The sequence below is a fragment of the Heptranchias perlo genome, chromosome 6 (genome assembly GCF_035084215.1).
Source record: "Heptranchias perlo isolate sHepPer1 chromosome 6, sHepPer1.hap1, whole genome shotgun sequence".
Lineage (NCBI taxonomy): Eukaryota > Metazoa > Chordata > Chondrichthyes > Hexanchiformes > Hexanchidae > Heptranchias > Heptranchias perlo.
In genome coordinates, this window is record NC_090330.1 from 15,192,209 (window position 1) to 15,205,712 (window position 13,504).

Sequence of the window (13,504 nt, forward strand, 5' to 3'; positions counted from 1 at the left end):
AGAAGAAACAAAACTGAAGGAGTTTGAATAGATAGGGTGGGCCGATGCCATGAAGGGATTTGAAGATGAGGACGAAGATTTTAAATCTGATGGTTTGGGGGACAAATAGCCAATGTCGGTAAGTGAGGATGGGGAATATGGGCAAGCAGGACACAGAGCATGACAGATTACCGGTGGTTGATTTTTGAGGCAAGGTTACAGCTGGCATCCATGGATCCATACCTCGTCTCAAGTCACTATCTTCAGGAAAGAGAGAAATGGATGCAAAAAAAAAACCCTTCAGGATTGGGCTCAGCTCTGATGCTACATCTTCCCCTGCAGCTATATAACCTGTCCAGGCTACTTGAATAAGGTACTACAGCGCAGCCAGCACATATGGAACTATACCCCAGCAAGGACTGAATGTCTTAGGAGAGAAGGGGAAAGAAATTGGTGGATAAAGTTGATGAGGGGAAAAAAGCTTTAAAAACGATACAAGAAAGCCCTTGCCTCTCTGGCAGAGATATTTGAATCATCCACCGCTACAGGTGAGGTGCCTGAAGATTGGAGGGTAGCAAATGTTGTGGCTTTGTTTAAGAAGGGCGGCAGGGAAAAGCCTGGGAACTACAGACCGGTGAGCCTGACATCTGTAGTGGGTAAGTTGTTAGAGGGTATTCTGAGTGACAGGATCTACAGGCATTTGGAGAGGCAGGGACTGATTAGGAACAGTCAGCATGGTTTTGTGAGAGGAAAATCATGTCTCACGAATTTGATTGAGTTTTTTGAAGGGGTAACCAAGAAGATAGATGAGGGCTGTGTAGTAGACGTGGTCTACATGGACTTTAGCAAAGCCTTTGACAAGGTACCACATGGTAGGTTGTTACATAAGGTTAAATCTCACGGGATCCAAGGTGAGGTAGCCAATTGGATACAACATTGGCTTGACGACAGAAGACAGAGGGTGGTTGTAGAGGGTTGTTTTTCAAATTGGAGGCCTGTGACCAGCGGTGTGCCTCAGGGATCGGTGCTGGGTCCGCTGTTATTTGATATTTATATTAATGATTTGGATGAGAATTTAGGAGGCATGGTTAGTAAGTTTGCAGATGACACCAAGATTGGTGGCATTGTGGACAGTGAAGAAGGTTATCTAGGATTGCAACGGGATCTTGATAAATTGGGCCAGTGGGCCGATGAATGGCAGATGGAGTTTAATTTAGATAAATGTGAGGTGATGCATTTTGGGAGATCGAATCGGGCCAGGACCTACTCCGTTAATGGTAGGGCGTTGGGGAGAGTTATAGAACAAAGAGATCTAGGAGTACAGGTTCATAGCTCCTTGAAAGTGGAGTCACAGGTGGATAGGGTGGTGAAGAAGGCATTCAGCTTGCTTGGTTTCATTGGTCAGAACATTGAATACAGGAGTTGGGATGTCTTGTTGAAGTTGTACAAGACATTAGTAAGGCCACACTTGGAATACTGTGTACAGTTCTGGTCACCCTATTATAGAAAGGATATTATTAAACTAGAAAGAGTGCAGAAAAGATTTACTAGGATGCTGCCGGGACTTGATGGTTTGACTTATAGGGAGAGGTTAGATAGACTGGGACTTTTTTCCCTGGAGAGTAGGAGGTTGAGGGGTGATCTTATACAAGTCTATAAAATAATGAGGGGCATAGATAAGGTAGATAGTCAAAATCTTTTCCCAAAGGTAGGGGAGTCTATAACGAGAGGACATAGATTTAAGGTGAGAGGGGAGAGATACAAAAGGGTCCAGAGGGGCAATTTTTTCACTCAAAGGGTGGTGAGTGTCTGGAACGAGCTGCCAGAGGCAGTAGTAGAGGCGGGTACAATTTTGTCTTTTAAAAAGCATTTGGACAGTTACATGGGTAAGATGGGTATAGAGGGATATGGGCCAAGTGCAGGCAATTGGGACTAGCTTAGTGGTATAAACTGGGCGACATGGACATGTTGGGCCGAAGGGCCTGTTTCCATGTTGTAAACTTCTATGATTCTATGATTCCCCTGCTACCAGAGACAAAAAAAAGACTCTGAAGAGTTCAAGTACTAATGGAAAGGAATTGAAAATTAGGACGGTAGGAGTAAGAAGGGAAATCAGGCAGAACTTTTTCACACAAGAGCTAATAGGGCTGTAGAATAAGTCACAGGAAAAACCACTGATGCAACCAGTACAAATTAATTCAAAAGACATTTAGATGCATTTCTGGAGAGATATGGTGAGAAGATGGGTAGATGAGAATAAAATACATACAATTTTACAGTACCTTATTATACCGCTCAGAAAAATCTCAAAACACTTCTCATAAAATAAATTACTTTGAAATGCAATGCTGTGCTGAACGCTGTGGCTATTTTGTGCATAGCAAGATGCCACAATGAAATGAAATAAATGGCCAATTATTCCCGATTTCAAGCATTGGCAGTTTTCCCTTTTTATTTTACTGTTTTTAGTGGTGTTTGTTGAGTGAGGAATATTGGTTGGGATATTTGGTTAGAGATAAGAAATCAAAGAAGTGCCATTGCACTACTGGGTGTATTGTATAGGCCACCCACTAGAGGGAAGGATATAGAGGAGCAAATTTGCAGGGTAATCACAGAGAGCTGCAAAAGCTATAGAGTAGTGATAACTGGGGACTTCAACTATCCAAATATAGACTGGGATAACAATAATAATATAAGGGACAAAGAGCGGAAGGAATTTTTGAACTGTGTTCAGGATAACTTTCTTAACCAGTACGTTTCCGGCCCAACGAGGAAGGAGGCATTTCAGACTTGGTTCTATGGAATGAGGCGGGCCAAGTGGAGCAAGTGTCAGTGGGGGAGCATTTCGGGAGCAGCGATCGTAGTATCATAAGGTTTAGAATACCAATGGAAAAGGACACGGACCACTCTAAAGTAAAAATACTTAATTGGAGGAGGACCAATTTCAGTGGGATGAGAACAGATCTGGCCCGGGTAAATTGGAATCAAAGATCGGCAGGCAAAACTGTAATTGAACAGTGGGCGGCCTTTAAAGAGGAGATGGTTTGGGTACAGTCTAGGCACATTCCCACGAGGCAGAAAGGTAGGGCAACTAAAGCCAGAGCTCCCTGGATGACAAAAGAGATAGTGAGTAAGATGAAATGGAAAAAAGGGGCATATGACAGATGTCAGGTTGATAACACAAGTGAGAACCAGGAAGAATAAAGAAAGTTCAGAGGGGAAGTGAAAAAGGAAATAAGAGGGATAAAGAGATAGTATGAGAATGGACTGGCAGCCAACATAAAAGGGAATCCAAAAGTCTTCTACAGGCATGTTAACTGTAAACGGGTAGTCATGATGCGGAGATGCCGGTGATGGACTGGGGTTGACAATTGTAAACAATTTTACAACACCAAGTTATAGTCCAGCAATTTTATTTTAAATTCACAAGCTTTCGGAGGCTTCCTCCTTCGTCAGGTGAACATCGTTCACCTGACGAAGGAGGAAGCCTCCGAAAGCTTGTGAATTTAAAATAAAATTGCTGGACTATAACTTGGTGTTGTAAAATTGTTTACAATTGTAAACGGGTAGTAAGAGGAGAGGTGGGACCGATTAGGGACCATAAAGGAGATCTATTCATGGAGGCAGAGGGGATGGCCGACTTACTAAATGAGTATTTTGCATCTGTCTTTACCAAGGAAAAAGATGCTGCCAGAGTCTCAGTAAAGGAAGATATAGTTGAGATACTGGATGGGCTAAAAATTGATAAAGAGGTATTTGAAAGGCTAGCTGTACTTAAAGTAGATAAGTCACCCGATCTGGATGGGATGCATCCTAGGTTGCTGAGGGAAGTAGGGTGGAAATTACGGAGGTACTGGCCATAATCTTCCAAACATCTGTAGATACGGGGGTGGTGCCAGAGGACTGGAGAATTGCAAATGTTACACCCTTGTTCAAAAAAGGGTGTAAGGATAAACCCAGTAACTATAGGCCAGTCAGTTTAACCTCAGTGGTGGGGAAACTTTTAGAAATGATATTCCGGGACAGAATTAACTGTCACTTGGACGAGTGTGGATTGATTAGGGAAAGCCAGCACGGATTTGTTAAAGGCAAATTGTGTTTAACTAACCTAATAGAGTTATTTGATGAGGTAACAGAGAGGGTATATGAGAGCAATGCAGTTGATGTGGTGTATATGGACTTTCAAAAGGCATTTGATAAACTGCCGCATGATAGGCTTATCATCAAGATTGCGGCCCATGGACTAAAGGGAGCAATAGCAACATCGATACAGAATTGGCTAAGTGACAGGAAACAGAGAATAGTGGTGGACGGTTGTTTTTCGGACTGGAGGGAGGTTACAGTGGTGTTCCCCAGGGGTCGGTGCTGGGATCACTGCTTTTCTTGATATGTATTGATGACTTGGACTTGAGTGTACAGGGCACAATTTCAAAATTTGCAGCTGAGGAGATTTGCAAATCCACAAAGCTTGGAAGGGTAGTAAACAGTGAGGAGGAGAGTGATAGATGTCAAGAGGGTATAGACAGGCTGGTGGCATGGGCAGACACGTGGCAGATGAAATTTAATGCAGAAAAATGCGAAGTCATACATTTCGGTAGGAAGAATGAGGGCAGGCATTATAAACTAGAGGGCACAATTCTAAATGGGGTACAAGAACAGAGAGATCTGAGGGTATATGTGCACAAATCGTTGAAGATGGCAGTGCAGGTTCAGAAAGTGATTAAAAAAGGAATACGGGATCCTGGGCTTTATAAATAGAGGCATAGAGTACAAAAGTAAGGAGGTCATGATGAACCTGTATAAAACACTGGTTTGGCCACAACTGGAGAATTGTGTCCAGTTCTGGGCACCACACTTTAGGAAAGATGTGAAGGCCTTAGAGAGGGTGCAGAAGACATTTACTAGAAAGATTCCAGGAATGAGGGACTTTAGTTTCGTGGGTATACTGGAGAAGCTGAGATTGTTCTCCTTGGAACAGAGATGGTTGCGAGGAGATTTGATAGAAGTATTCAAAATCATAAAATCATGAAGGGTCTAGGCAGAGTAGATAGAGAGAAACTGTTTCCATTGGCAGAAGGGTCAAGAACCAGAGGACATAGATTTAAGGTGATTGGCAAAAGAACCAAAGGTGACATGAGGAAAAACTTTTTTACAGTGAGTGGTTAGGATCTGGAATGCACTGCCCAAGGGGGTGGTGGAGGCAGATTCAATCATGGCGTTCAAAAGGGAACTGGATAGGTACTTTAAAGGAAAAAATTTTGCAGGGTTACAGGGATAGGGCGGGGGAGTGGGACTAGCTGGATTACTCTTGCATAGAGCCAGCGTGGACTCGATGGGCTGAATGGCCTCCTTTCGTGCTGTAACCATTCTTTGATTATATGACTTCTGTGATAAAGGGAGAACTCCCTGCTCTTCTTTGAGTAGTGCCGTGATATTTTTAGTGCCCACCTGAACAAGTATATGGGGATGTGGCTTAGAATATCATCTGAAAGACAGCTTTTTTATAATTATTGATTCATATAATTAATGTTTTTTTTTAAGAATAAGGGATAGATGAAGAGGGGGCAGGTGTCCCTCTAGGAATTTGTTGGTTATAGTGATCTTTTCCTGTTCCTCAATATTCTTACGTTCTTCCGGCACTCCTTAAAACCTACCAAGCTTTTTTGACCAAGATGTTGGTCACCTGTCCTAATGTCTCTTTCTTTGGCTCGGTGTCATTTTTTGTCTGATTACGCTCCTGTGAAGCGCCTTGGGATATTTTGTTACGTTAAAGGAACTATATAAGTACACGTTGTTGTTGTTGTTGATCTCCCACGTTGGTGCACACAAGAATCAAGACAAAGGCCGAGAAATTTCTCAGAGCTGCTCCTGCTCCACGGCATCACTTCCAATGAAGTAACGGCAGCAGAGCAGAAGCAGCTCCAAGGAAATTCCAGGCCCAAGTGTAGTCTTCATGTGAAACAGGGTTAGAGGCCTGGGGATAATTGGGCCAGTGCACACAGACGTAATTGAGCCCCCATTTTAAAGTCATATAGTCTGTCATTATTTTAATATTCTTAAAATTTCCATTATAAATTCCTACGTTCACACTTATAATGGAAAAGCAGGGGAGTTCTCCCTAGTGTTCTGGCCAACATTTTCCCCTCAGCCAACACCTATAACAAATGATCTAGTAATTTATTTCATTGCTGTTTGTGAGAGCTTGCTGTGCGCAAACTGGCTGCCGCGTTTCCTGCATTACAACAGTGACTACACTTCAAAAACACTTAATTGGGGCTGTAAAGTGCTTTGGGATGTCCTGAGGTTGTGAAAGGCGCTATATAAATGCAAGTTATTTTTTTCTTTACAGCAAATTTCCATTATAAATGTGGACAGAGAAGCTTATGATAAGCAAAAGATGAAGAAGACATAAGAACATAAGAAATAGGAGCAGGAGTAGGCCAATCGGCCCCTCGAGCCTGCTCCACCATTCAATAAGATCCTGGCTGATCTGATCCTAACCTCAAATTTAAATTCATGTCCAATTTCCTGCCCACTCCCCGTAACCCCTAATTCCCTTGCAGACTTGCAGTTATATAGTGCTTTCACAACCTCAGGACGTCCCAAAGCTCTTCACAGCCGATTAAGCACTTTTTGAAGTATATAACATAAGAAATAGGAGCAGGAGTAGGCCAATCGGCCCTTCGAGCCTGCAGCCGCTGGCTCGAAGGGCTGATTCAATAAGATCGTGGCTGATCTGATCCTAACCTCAAATCTAAATTCATGTCCAATTTCCTGCCCGCTCCCCGTAGAGTCACTGTTGTCACGCGGGGAAAAAGCGGCAGCCAATTTGCGCACAGTAAGCTCCCACAGACAGCAATGTGATAATGACCAGATAATGTTTTTTTTTTTTGCGAGTGATATCGGTTGATGGGAAGACGCAAGATTTTTATATGGAGAGAGATATCACACACGGACAGGTAGGTGCCAGGCCAGTGCTGGGTGGGCGGTGTCCCTTTAAGAGCCGGGCCTGACACTTGCCCTGTGCCGCTCGGCGCGGTGCATGCTGGGAGCGCCAGCCGTAACGAGGAATCACTTTCACCTCAAGATGGCGGAGCGGGGAGCCGAGAAGGAGCAGCGGCTGCAGCAGCGAGGCCCGGGCCAGCTGGCGTTTTAGAAAGAACGGAACTCCGTCCCTCCCTCCCTCCCTCCCACTTCAGTAGCAGCCACCACCACCACCACCACCACCATCATCATCATCATCACCACCACATATCATAATCTCCAACAGTTCCCCGCATTACAGCGCCGGAGAGAGCCCGAGACTGGGAGTGAGACGGAGCGGGACACAGGGGAGGCTTGAGAGCGGAGGCTGCTCCGTCCGCGCAGACACACCCACCCACACACACACATACACACACACCCCGGGAGAGGATTAAACTTAAAAAGAAAACAAAACGCCACCCGATTTCCAACCCACTTTCGTATGAATTCCGCCGAGGAGAACTCGGAGTGTGCGCCACCAGAGGCGAACGCAAGGTCGGTGTTGAACCCAACTCTCTAGCTCGGCCCCGGTCCCCTCCCCCTTCCTTGGTGATAGCACTTAGGGCCTACTCTGTCTCTTAATAGAAATGCCCTGCTTTTAAGGAGTTAAGAGAAAGGGCAAAGGTTTTATTAGTTTGCTCTGCTGCTTGGCACTTTTTAATGGTCATGTATTGAATTACTTTTCTTTTAACATCAGTTATTTATTTTTGCTTTTATATTAATGATTTTGACAGAAAGTTGTTGGTTTATTTTTTTCAAATCTTGACTTTTGAAATTCGGGTTGAATGTTGCGCCAAACCAGACCTCAAACTATTGCTGGGTTTCTTGGTGAAGGAAAATGAGAGGCTCACAAGTCTGTTGATTGCTTTTTGGAGGGGCAGTAAAAGGTTATTTTTGCTCCATGCTGGCTATTTGTAAGTGCAGTTAGATTTAATTCAAAATTTAAGAATATTTATGGCTTGATGCAAAGTATATTTTTTTTGTTTTAAAAAAGACCACTTGTGTGGATAGAAATGGCCTATGGACTGGTGCTAACTTTTTGCAAGGTTTTACAATTTTTAAACTTTTAAGTGAAACCAGGAGTCATGTACCAATAGAATGTGTCACTGTTGGGGTGAGTTCAAGATATTCTCACTGTTGTGTTTGCAGTGCTTGAAGTTTGAATTTTTTGCAAGTTGCTCTCAGGATATTGCATGAGGCCAGCTTTAAAGAAGTGGAACTGACTGCATAATATGAATGACAAAGTTGTGTATAATTGTCTGATCAGGTTGTGAAGTGCATCATACTGAAACCTGAGGCATCGATGCGCTAACTGAAAATTTTGAGCGACTGTTGCGTGGTTTTAGCGTTTGTCACACAAGTACAGTTTTGGTCTCTTTACCTGAGGAAAGATATACTTGCCTTAGAGGGGATGCAACCAAGGTTCAATAGATTGATTCCTGGGATGAGAGGGTTGTCCTATGGGGGAGATTGAGTAGAATGGGCCTATATTCTCTGGAGTTTAGAAGAATGAGAGGTGATCTCATTGAAATGTATAAAATTCTGAGAGGGCTTGACAGGGTAGATGCTGAGAGGCTGTTCCCCTGGCTGGAGAGTCTAGAATGAGGGGTCATAGTCTGAGGAGTTGGCCATTTAGGACTGAGATGAGGAAAAATTTCTTCAGTGAGGGTTGTGAATCTTTGGTATTCTCTACCCCAGAGGACTGTGGATGCTCAGTCATTGAGTATATTCAAAACTGAGATAGATAGGTTTTTGGGACACACGGAATCAAGGCATATGGGGATAGGGTGGGAAAGTGGAATTGAGGTAGAAGATCAGCCATGATCTTATTGAATAGTGGAGCAGGCTCAAGGGGCTGACCCCTCCTATTTCTTATGTTCTTAAACACTGCTTGCACATGGTATCTGTTGGGATTGGGTATATTTCCATATGTTTGATTGTGTGTTGGGAGGCTTGTATTTTGCAACTTTTTTTGGAAAATGTGATTTGATTAGAGTGCAGTAGTGTAAAACACAAATGATTTTGTAACTCACATTATCCAGTCAGTTTCCCTTGGCATTTTAGGGCCTGTGTGATATCCCCTCTCTGAGCAGCTTGATGTAGTGCTCAGTCTTGTGAAGAAGTGTTTTCACGTTGCTATAAAGGCCACAGGTGTTGTCCAAACATCATCCTAAATATCAGATTGCCCCAAATAGCTTGAGGATTTAGCAAATCAATAATTTTAATAAAACTTGATTGATGAGAGAGCTGTATGTTGGTTGGATTTTAATGATTAAATGTGAGTATTGACCTGCATCACTGAAACCGCCATCACTTGCTCAGTGGTTTAAAAAGAAATCCTCTGTTTTGTAGGATTAGGAAATTGGTGCGAGAGTCAGTGAGACATTTAGTCCCTTTTCTGCAGGATAACTGTAATGTAAGAACTGGCTGAGTGTAGAATGGCAGGATTTGCAGTTGTTTGGAAAAAAAATGCAGGAGTCGCATAACATTCTTAAAATATATTGGGTAATTATTCTACAAATTGCTTCTGGATTTTGTGGTTTCAGATTTGGACTTAGATTTTTCTATATAGTGCTGTATCTAATAGTCAACAGTCAGGGTCTCTCTCCAGAAATGGGAGTAATTCCTTTTTCTGAAAGCAGTAATAGATGAGTTAGATGAGACCTAATTTATTGCAAGGGAGTAAATGTATCTTCGGAATTGCCATATTGGTTTTCTGCTTGCATCCAGAATAACTTTTCTATAAATTACTCTGTATTTAGGTAGTAAACACAGTAGAGGTGCCGCATTTAGTTGGACTGGGGAGTTCTGATTACAGATACATTTGCACATGCAAGGCCTGAATACCTCAGATCAGCTCTCCAGCTGGTGAAGTACGTAAGTGCATCACCTCATTGGCTCAGCACCCCGCAGACCAGGAATGTCCTAGATTGTAAGCTGACTCCGCTGGTTAATGGTAGGGGACCACAGTTGGCCATGTCTCCGGGTCAAGGAGTGGAAATATGCTGCTCCTGATTGCTATCCATTGACCCCTCTAGAAAGTGTGCGTATGGAGAAAAATTGGACTCTAATATGATTCCTGTTCATGGTCAAATAGCGCACTAGAAATCACTTCTGAGGCTCACACTTACGCATTAGCCATTTTTGTTAAGTACTGGAGAGCTGCTGAAGAGAAGAAAATAGGGGCAGGGGAATAAAACCTCAAGATGGGATTTACATTATCATATGTGTCTTTTATTAAACATTTCATGTAATGCAATAGGTATTCAGGCAGTATGCTGAAAGAACACTAAAAACAGCATTCTACCCATGGTTCTTGTAAGTTTTTTGACTAGTTTGATAACTTTTTGTTTGACCATTTTTGTACTGACGAACTTATTCATTGCATTGGATGTTCTGTTGGGAGGTCTTAAATGTAACAGTGGCATTTTAAATCATTTATGGAATAGCATACTGCCAGTGCTTACCATTTTGGATAAACAGAGGTTTGATTCATTTTGAGGTCAAATTTGAGTTGATTGTCATGTGTGGATGAATATCCTTGAAGAAGGTTACATTGAAATGGATGTAACAACTTTTGGAAAGCAAAAGCTGAAAAAAAATTCAAGAACCTCAAAGTAATCATTGAATATTAGCGAGCAGTTAATCTGGAATGAACTCTAATATACAGCTGGCATCAATCTCACTGGTATCACATTCTTGGAACTTTAAATATGCAAGCAGTACTAGGCACATTCTTAACACAAATGCTGCTCATAGGAGTTGAAGCAATCTACTTAACACCCTTAGTGTGGGAATGTGCAGTTTTCAAATTGGAGTAAGAACTAGAGTTTAAGCTTTTCTGTATCGCCTTACACTATGAACATTACTTGCAGGAACTTAAAAGAATTATGAAATCACATACTTGAAGAGTGATGTATACAATTTATCAAAACTTCTAGATTGGAACTTCCCTGATGGCTGAGCTATGTAGACCATAAAGGAGCTGTAATCGATTCCTGGTCTATGCTGTTGGAAGGCTCTCAGCTGAGGTAGTGGTAGGGATCTTACAGTTCACCTTAGAATCTGTGGATAAGGAAAACGAAAATCAGCTCATCCTGATCATTATCCGGTAAACCCTGCTAGACATGACAGTCAAGTGAAGATGGGATTAGGTTCAGCTGCAATGCCTCTGAGGTCAAATAGTCCACTGGCATTCACAGTTGAGGCACTCGCATTGATTATAGACACTTTGGTGAGCTATTGTAAGGTGCCCTTAGAACTGTACCAAGCAGTCGATGCCTTCAGGAGTGAAGGTGAGAAAACTGGCAAAGAAAATAAAACTAGGTTAAATTGCAGCCTGTGACCAGCTGTTCCATGTATGTAGAGTTTTGTGTTTTTTCATAGGTGACCTTGGTTTCTTGCTGCTATCTTAATTTTTCATTTGGATTCTTCTGTTTATTGCCACTGTAGAGCTACACGTAGAAAGAAAGACTTGCATTTATATGGTACCTTTCGCGACCTCAGAACGTCCCAAAGCGCTTTACAGCCAATGAAATCCTTTTTGACGTGTAGTCACTATTGCAATGTAGGAAATGTGGCAGCCAATTTGCGCACAGCAAGCTCCCACAAACAGCAATGTGATAATGACCTGATAATCTGTTTTAGTGGTGTTGGTTGAGGGATAAATGTTGGCCAGGACACCAGGGAGAACTCCCCTGCTCTTCTTCGAAATAATGTCATGGGATCTTTTACGTCCACCTGAGGGGGGAGACGGGGCTTCGGTTTAACGTCTCAAGGATGAGATGTTAAACCGAGAACATAACCGTCGTGAACATAAAAGAGAAGGAACATATGGGGTGACGAGTCTTATGTTGTATCATTTTCACGGACCATGACTGCAGTACTTACGTCCTTAGTAGCTCTTCTAAAAAGTTTTTGAGCAGGATTTGAATTTAACCTGAGCACGCTATGAAAGTGCTGGTCTTCAGTAGGGATAGGGAAGTGCACAGGACTAGAAAAACCCATTGTGGTCCACCTGGCTGGCCCCAGTGTCTAGCAAATATCATTTCCCACAATATTGCTCCGATCATTTTTCTCCATATACTTCTCCAATTAGCTCAAATTTGCTAGTACAATATTTGCCAAAGAAATTAATTCTACTGAACTACTCATTTCTTGAACTGGTATAGCTCATTTCCACTACTGTAAATCAACTCTAAAAGTACTGTTATAACTTTTTTTGTGAGAAAGTTTTAAAAAAAAAATTACAGCCCATTCAGAACTGGTGTAAATGCAGGAAAGTCACATTCTCTGGTCTTTTACATGGGGATGGAGCTATGTTAATGATCGGAGGTTTTGGCAGAGGTTTTGTTGAATCATAACATAGGAAATAGGAGCAGGAGTAAGCCATACGGCCCCTCAAGCCTGCTCAGCCATTCAATAAGATAAACTCCATTTTCCTGCCCTATCTCCATATCCCTTGATTCCCTTAGTGTCCAAAAATCTATTGACCTCAGTCATGAATATACTCAAATGACTGAGCATCCATAGCCTCTGGGGTAGAGAATTCCAAAAATACACAACCCTCTGAGTGAAGAAATTCCCCCTCATCTCAATCCTAAATGGCCGACCTCTTATCTTGAGACACGACCCCTGGTTCTAGTCCCACCAGCCAGGGGAAACAGCATCTACCCTGTCAAGCCCCCTCAGAATTTTATACATTTCAATGAGATCACCTCTCATTCTTCTAAACTTATTCTATCCTCCATAGGACAACCCTCTCATCCCAGGAATCATTCTAGTGAACCTTCGTTGCATCCCTCTAAGGCAAGTATATCCTTCCTCCAGTAAAGAGACCAAAACTGTACACGTTGCTTCAGGTCTGGTCTTACCAGAACCCAATATAATTGCAGCAAGGCCTCCTTACTCTTATACTGCAATCCCCTTGCAATAATGGCTAACATACCATTTGCCTTCCTAATTGCTTGCTGTACCTGCATGTTAACTATCTGTGATTCTTGTACAAGGACTTCCCCCCCCCCCCCCCCCCCCCAAATCCTGATGAATACCAACATTTATTATTCTGTCATTTAAAAAAAAATTCTGCTTTTCTATTTGTCCTACCAAAGTGGATAATTTCACATTTCTTCGCGTTATACTCCACCTGCCACCTTCTTGTCTACTCACTTCACCTGTCCCCTGCAGCCTCTTTGTGTCCTCCTCACAGCTTATTTTCCCACCTAGCTTTGTATCATCAACAAACTTGGATACATTAAACTTGGTGCCCTCATGTAAGTCATTGTTATTATTGTAAACAGCTGAGGCCCAAGCACTGATCCTTGTGGCACCCCACTAGTTACAACCTGCTTACCCGAAAACGACTCATTTATTCCTACTCTCTTTTCTGTCAGTTAACCAATCCTCAATCCATGCTAACATATTACCCCCAATCCCATGAGCCCTAATCTTGTGTAACAATCTCGTCTGTGGCACCTTATCGAATGCCTTTTGAAAATCCAAA

At 42.5% G+C, this 13,504-nt stretch overlaps 1 protein-coding gene across 3 annotated transcripts in view; it reads left to right on the forward strand.

The window, feature by feature from the left end:
- Window positions 1–7,037: 7,037 nt before the first annotated feature.
- The window catches only part of ube3a (ubiquitin protein ligase E3A), a 58,286-nt gene continuing 51,819 nt past the window's right edge, over window positions 7,038–13,504 (forward strand). For 2 of the 3 annotated variants that reach the window (XM_067985796.1, XM_067985795.1), the window contains exon 1: window positions 7,038–7,497. In XM_067985796.1, coding sequence (XP_067841897.1) covers window positions 7,445–7,497 — 53 coding nt within the window. In that variant the 5' untranslated portion in view covers window positions 7,038–7,444. The remainder of the gene's footprint in view (window positions 7,498–13,504) is intronic. The other variant, XM_067985797.1, reaches the window with a different exon arrangement.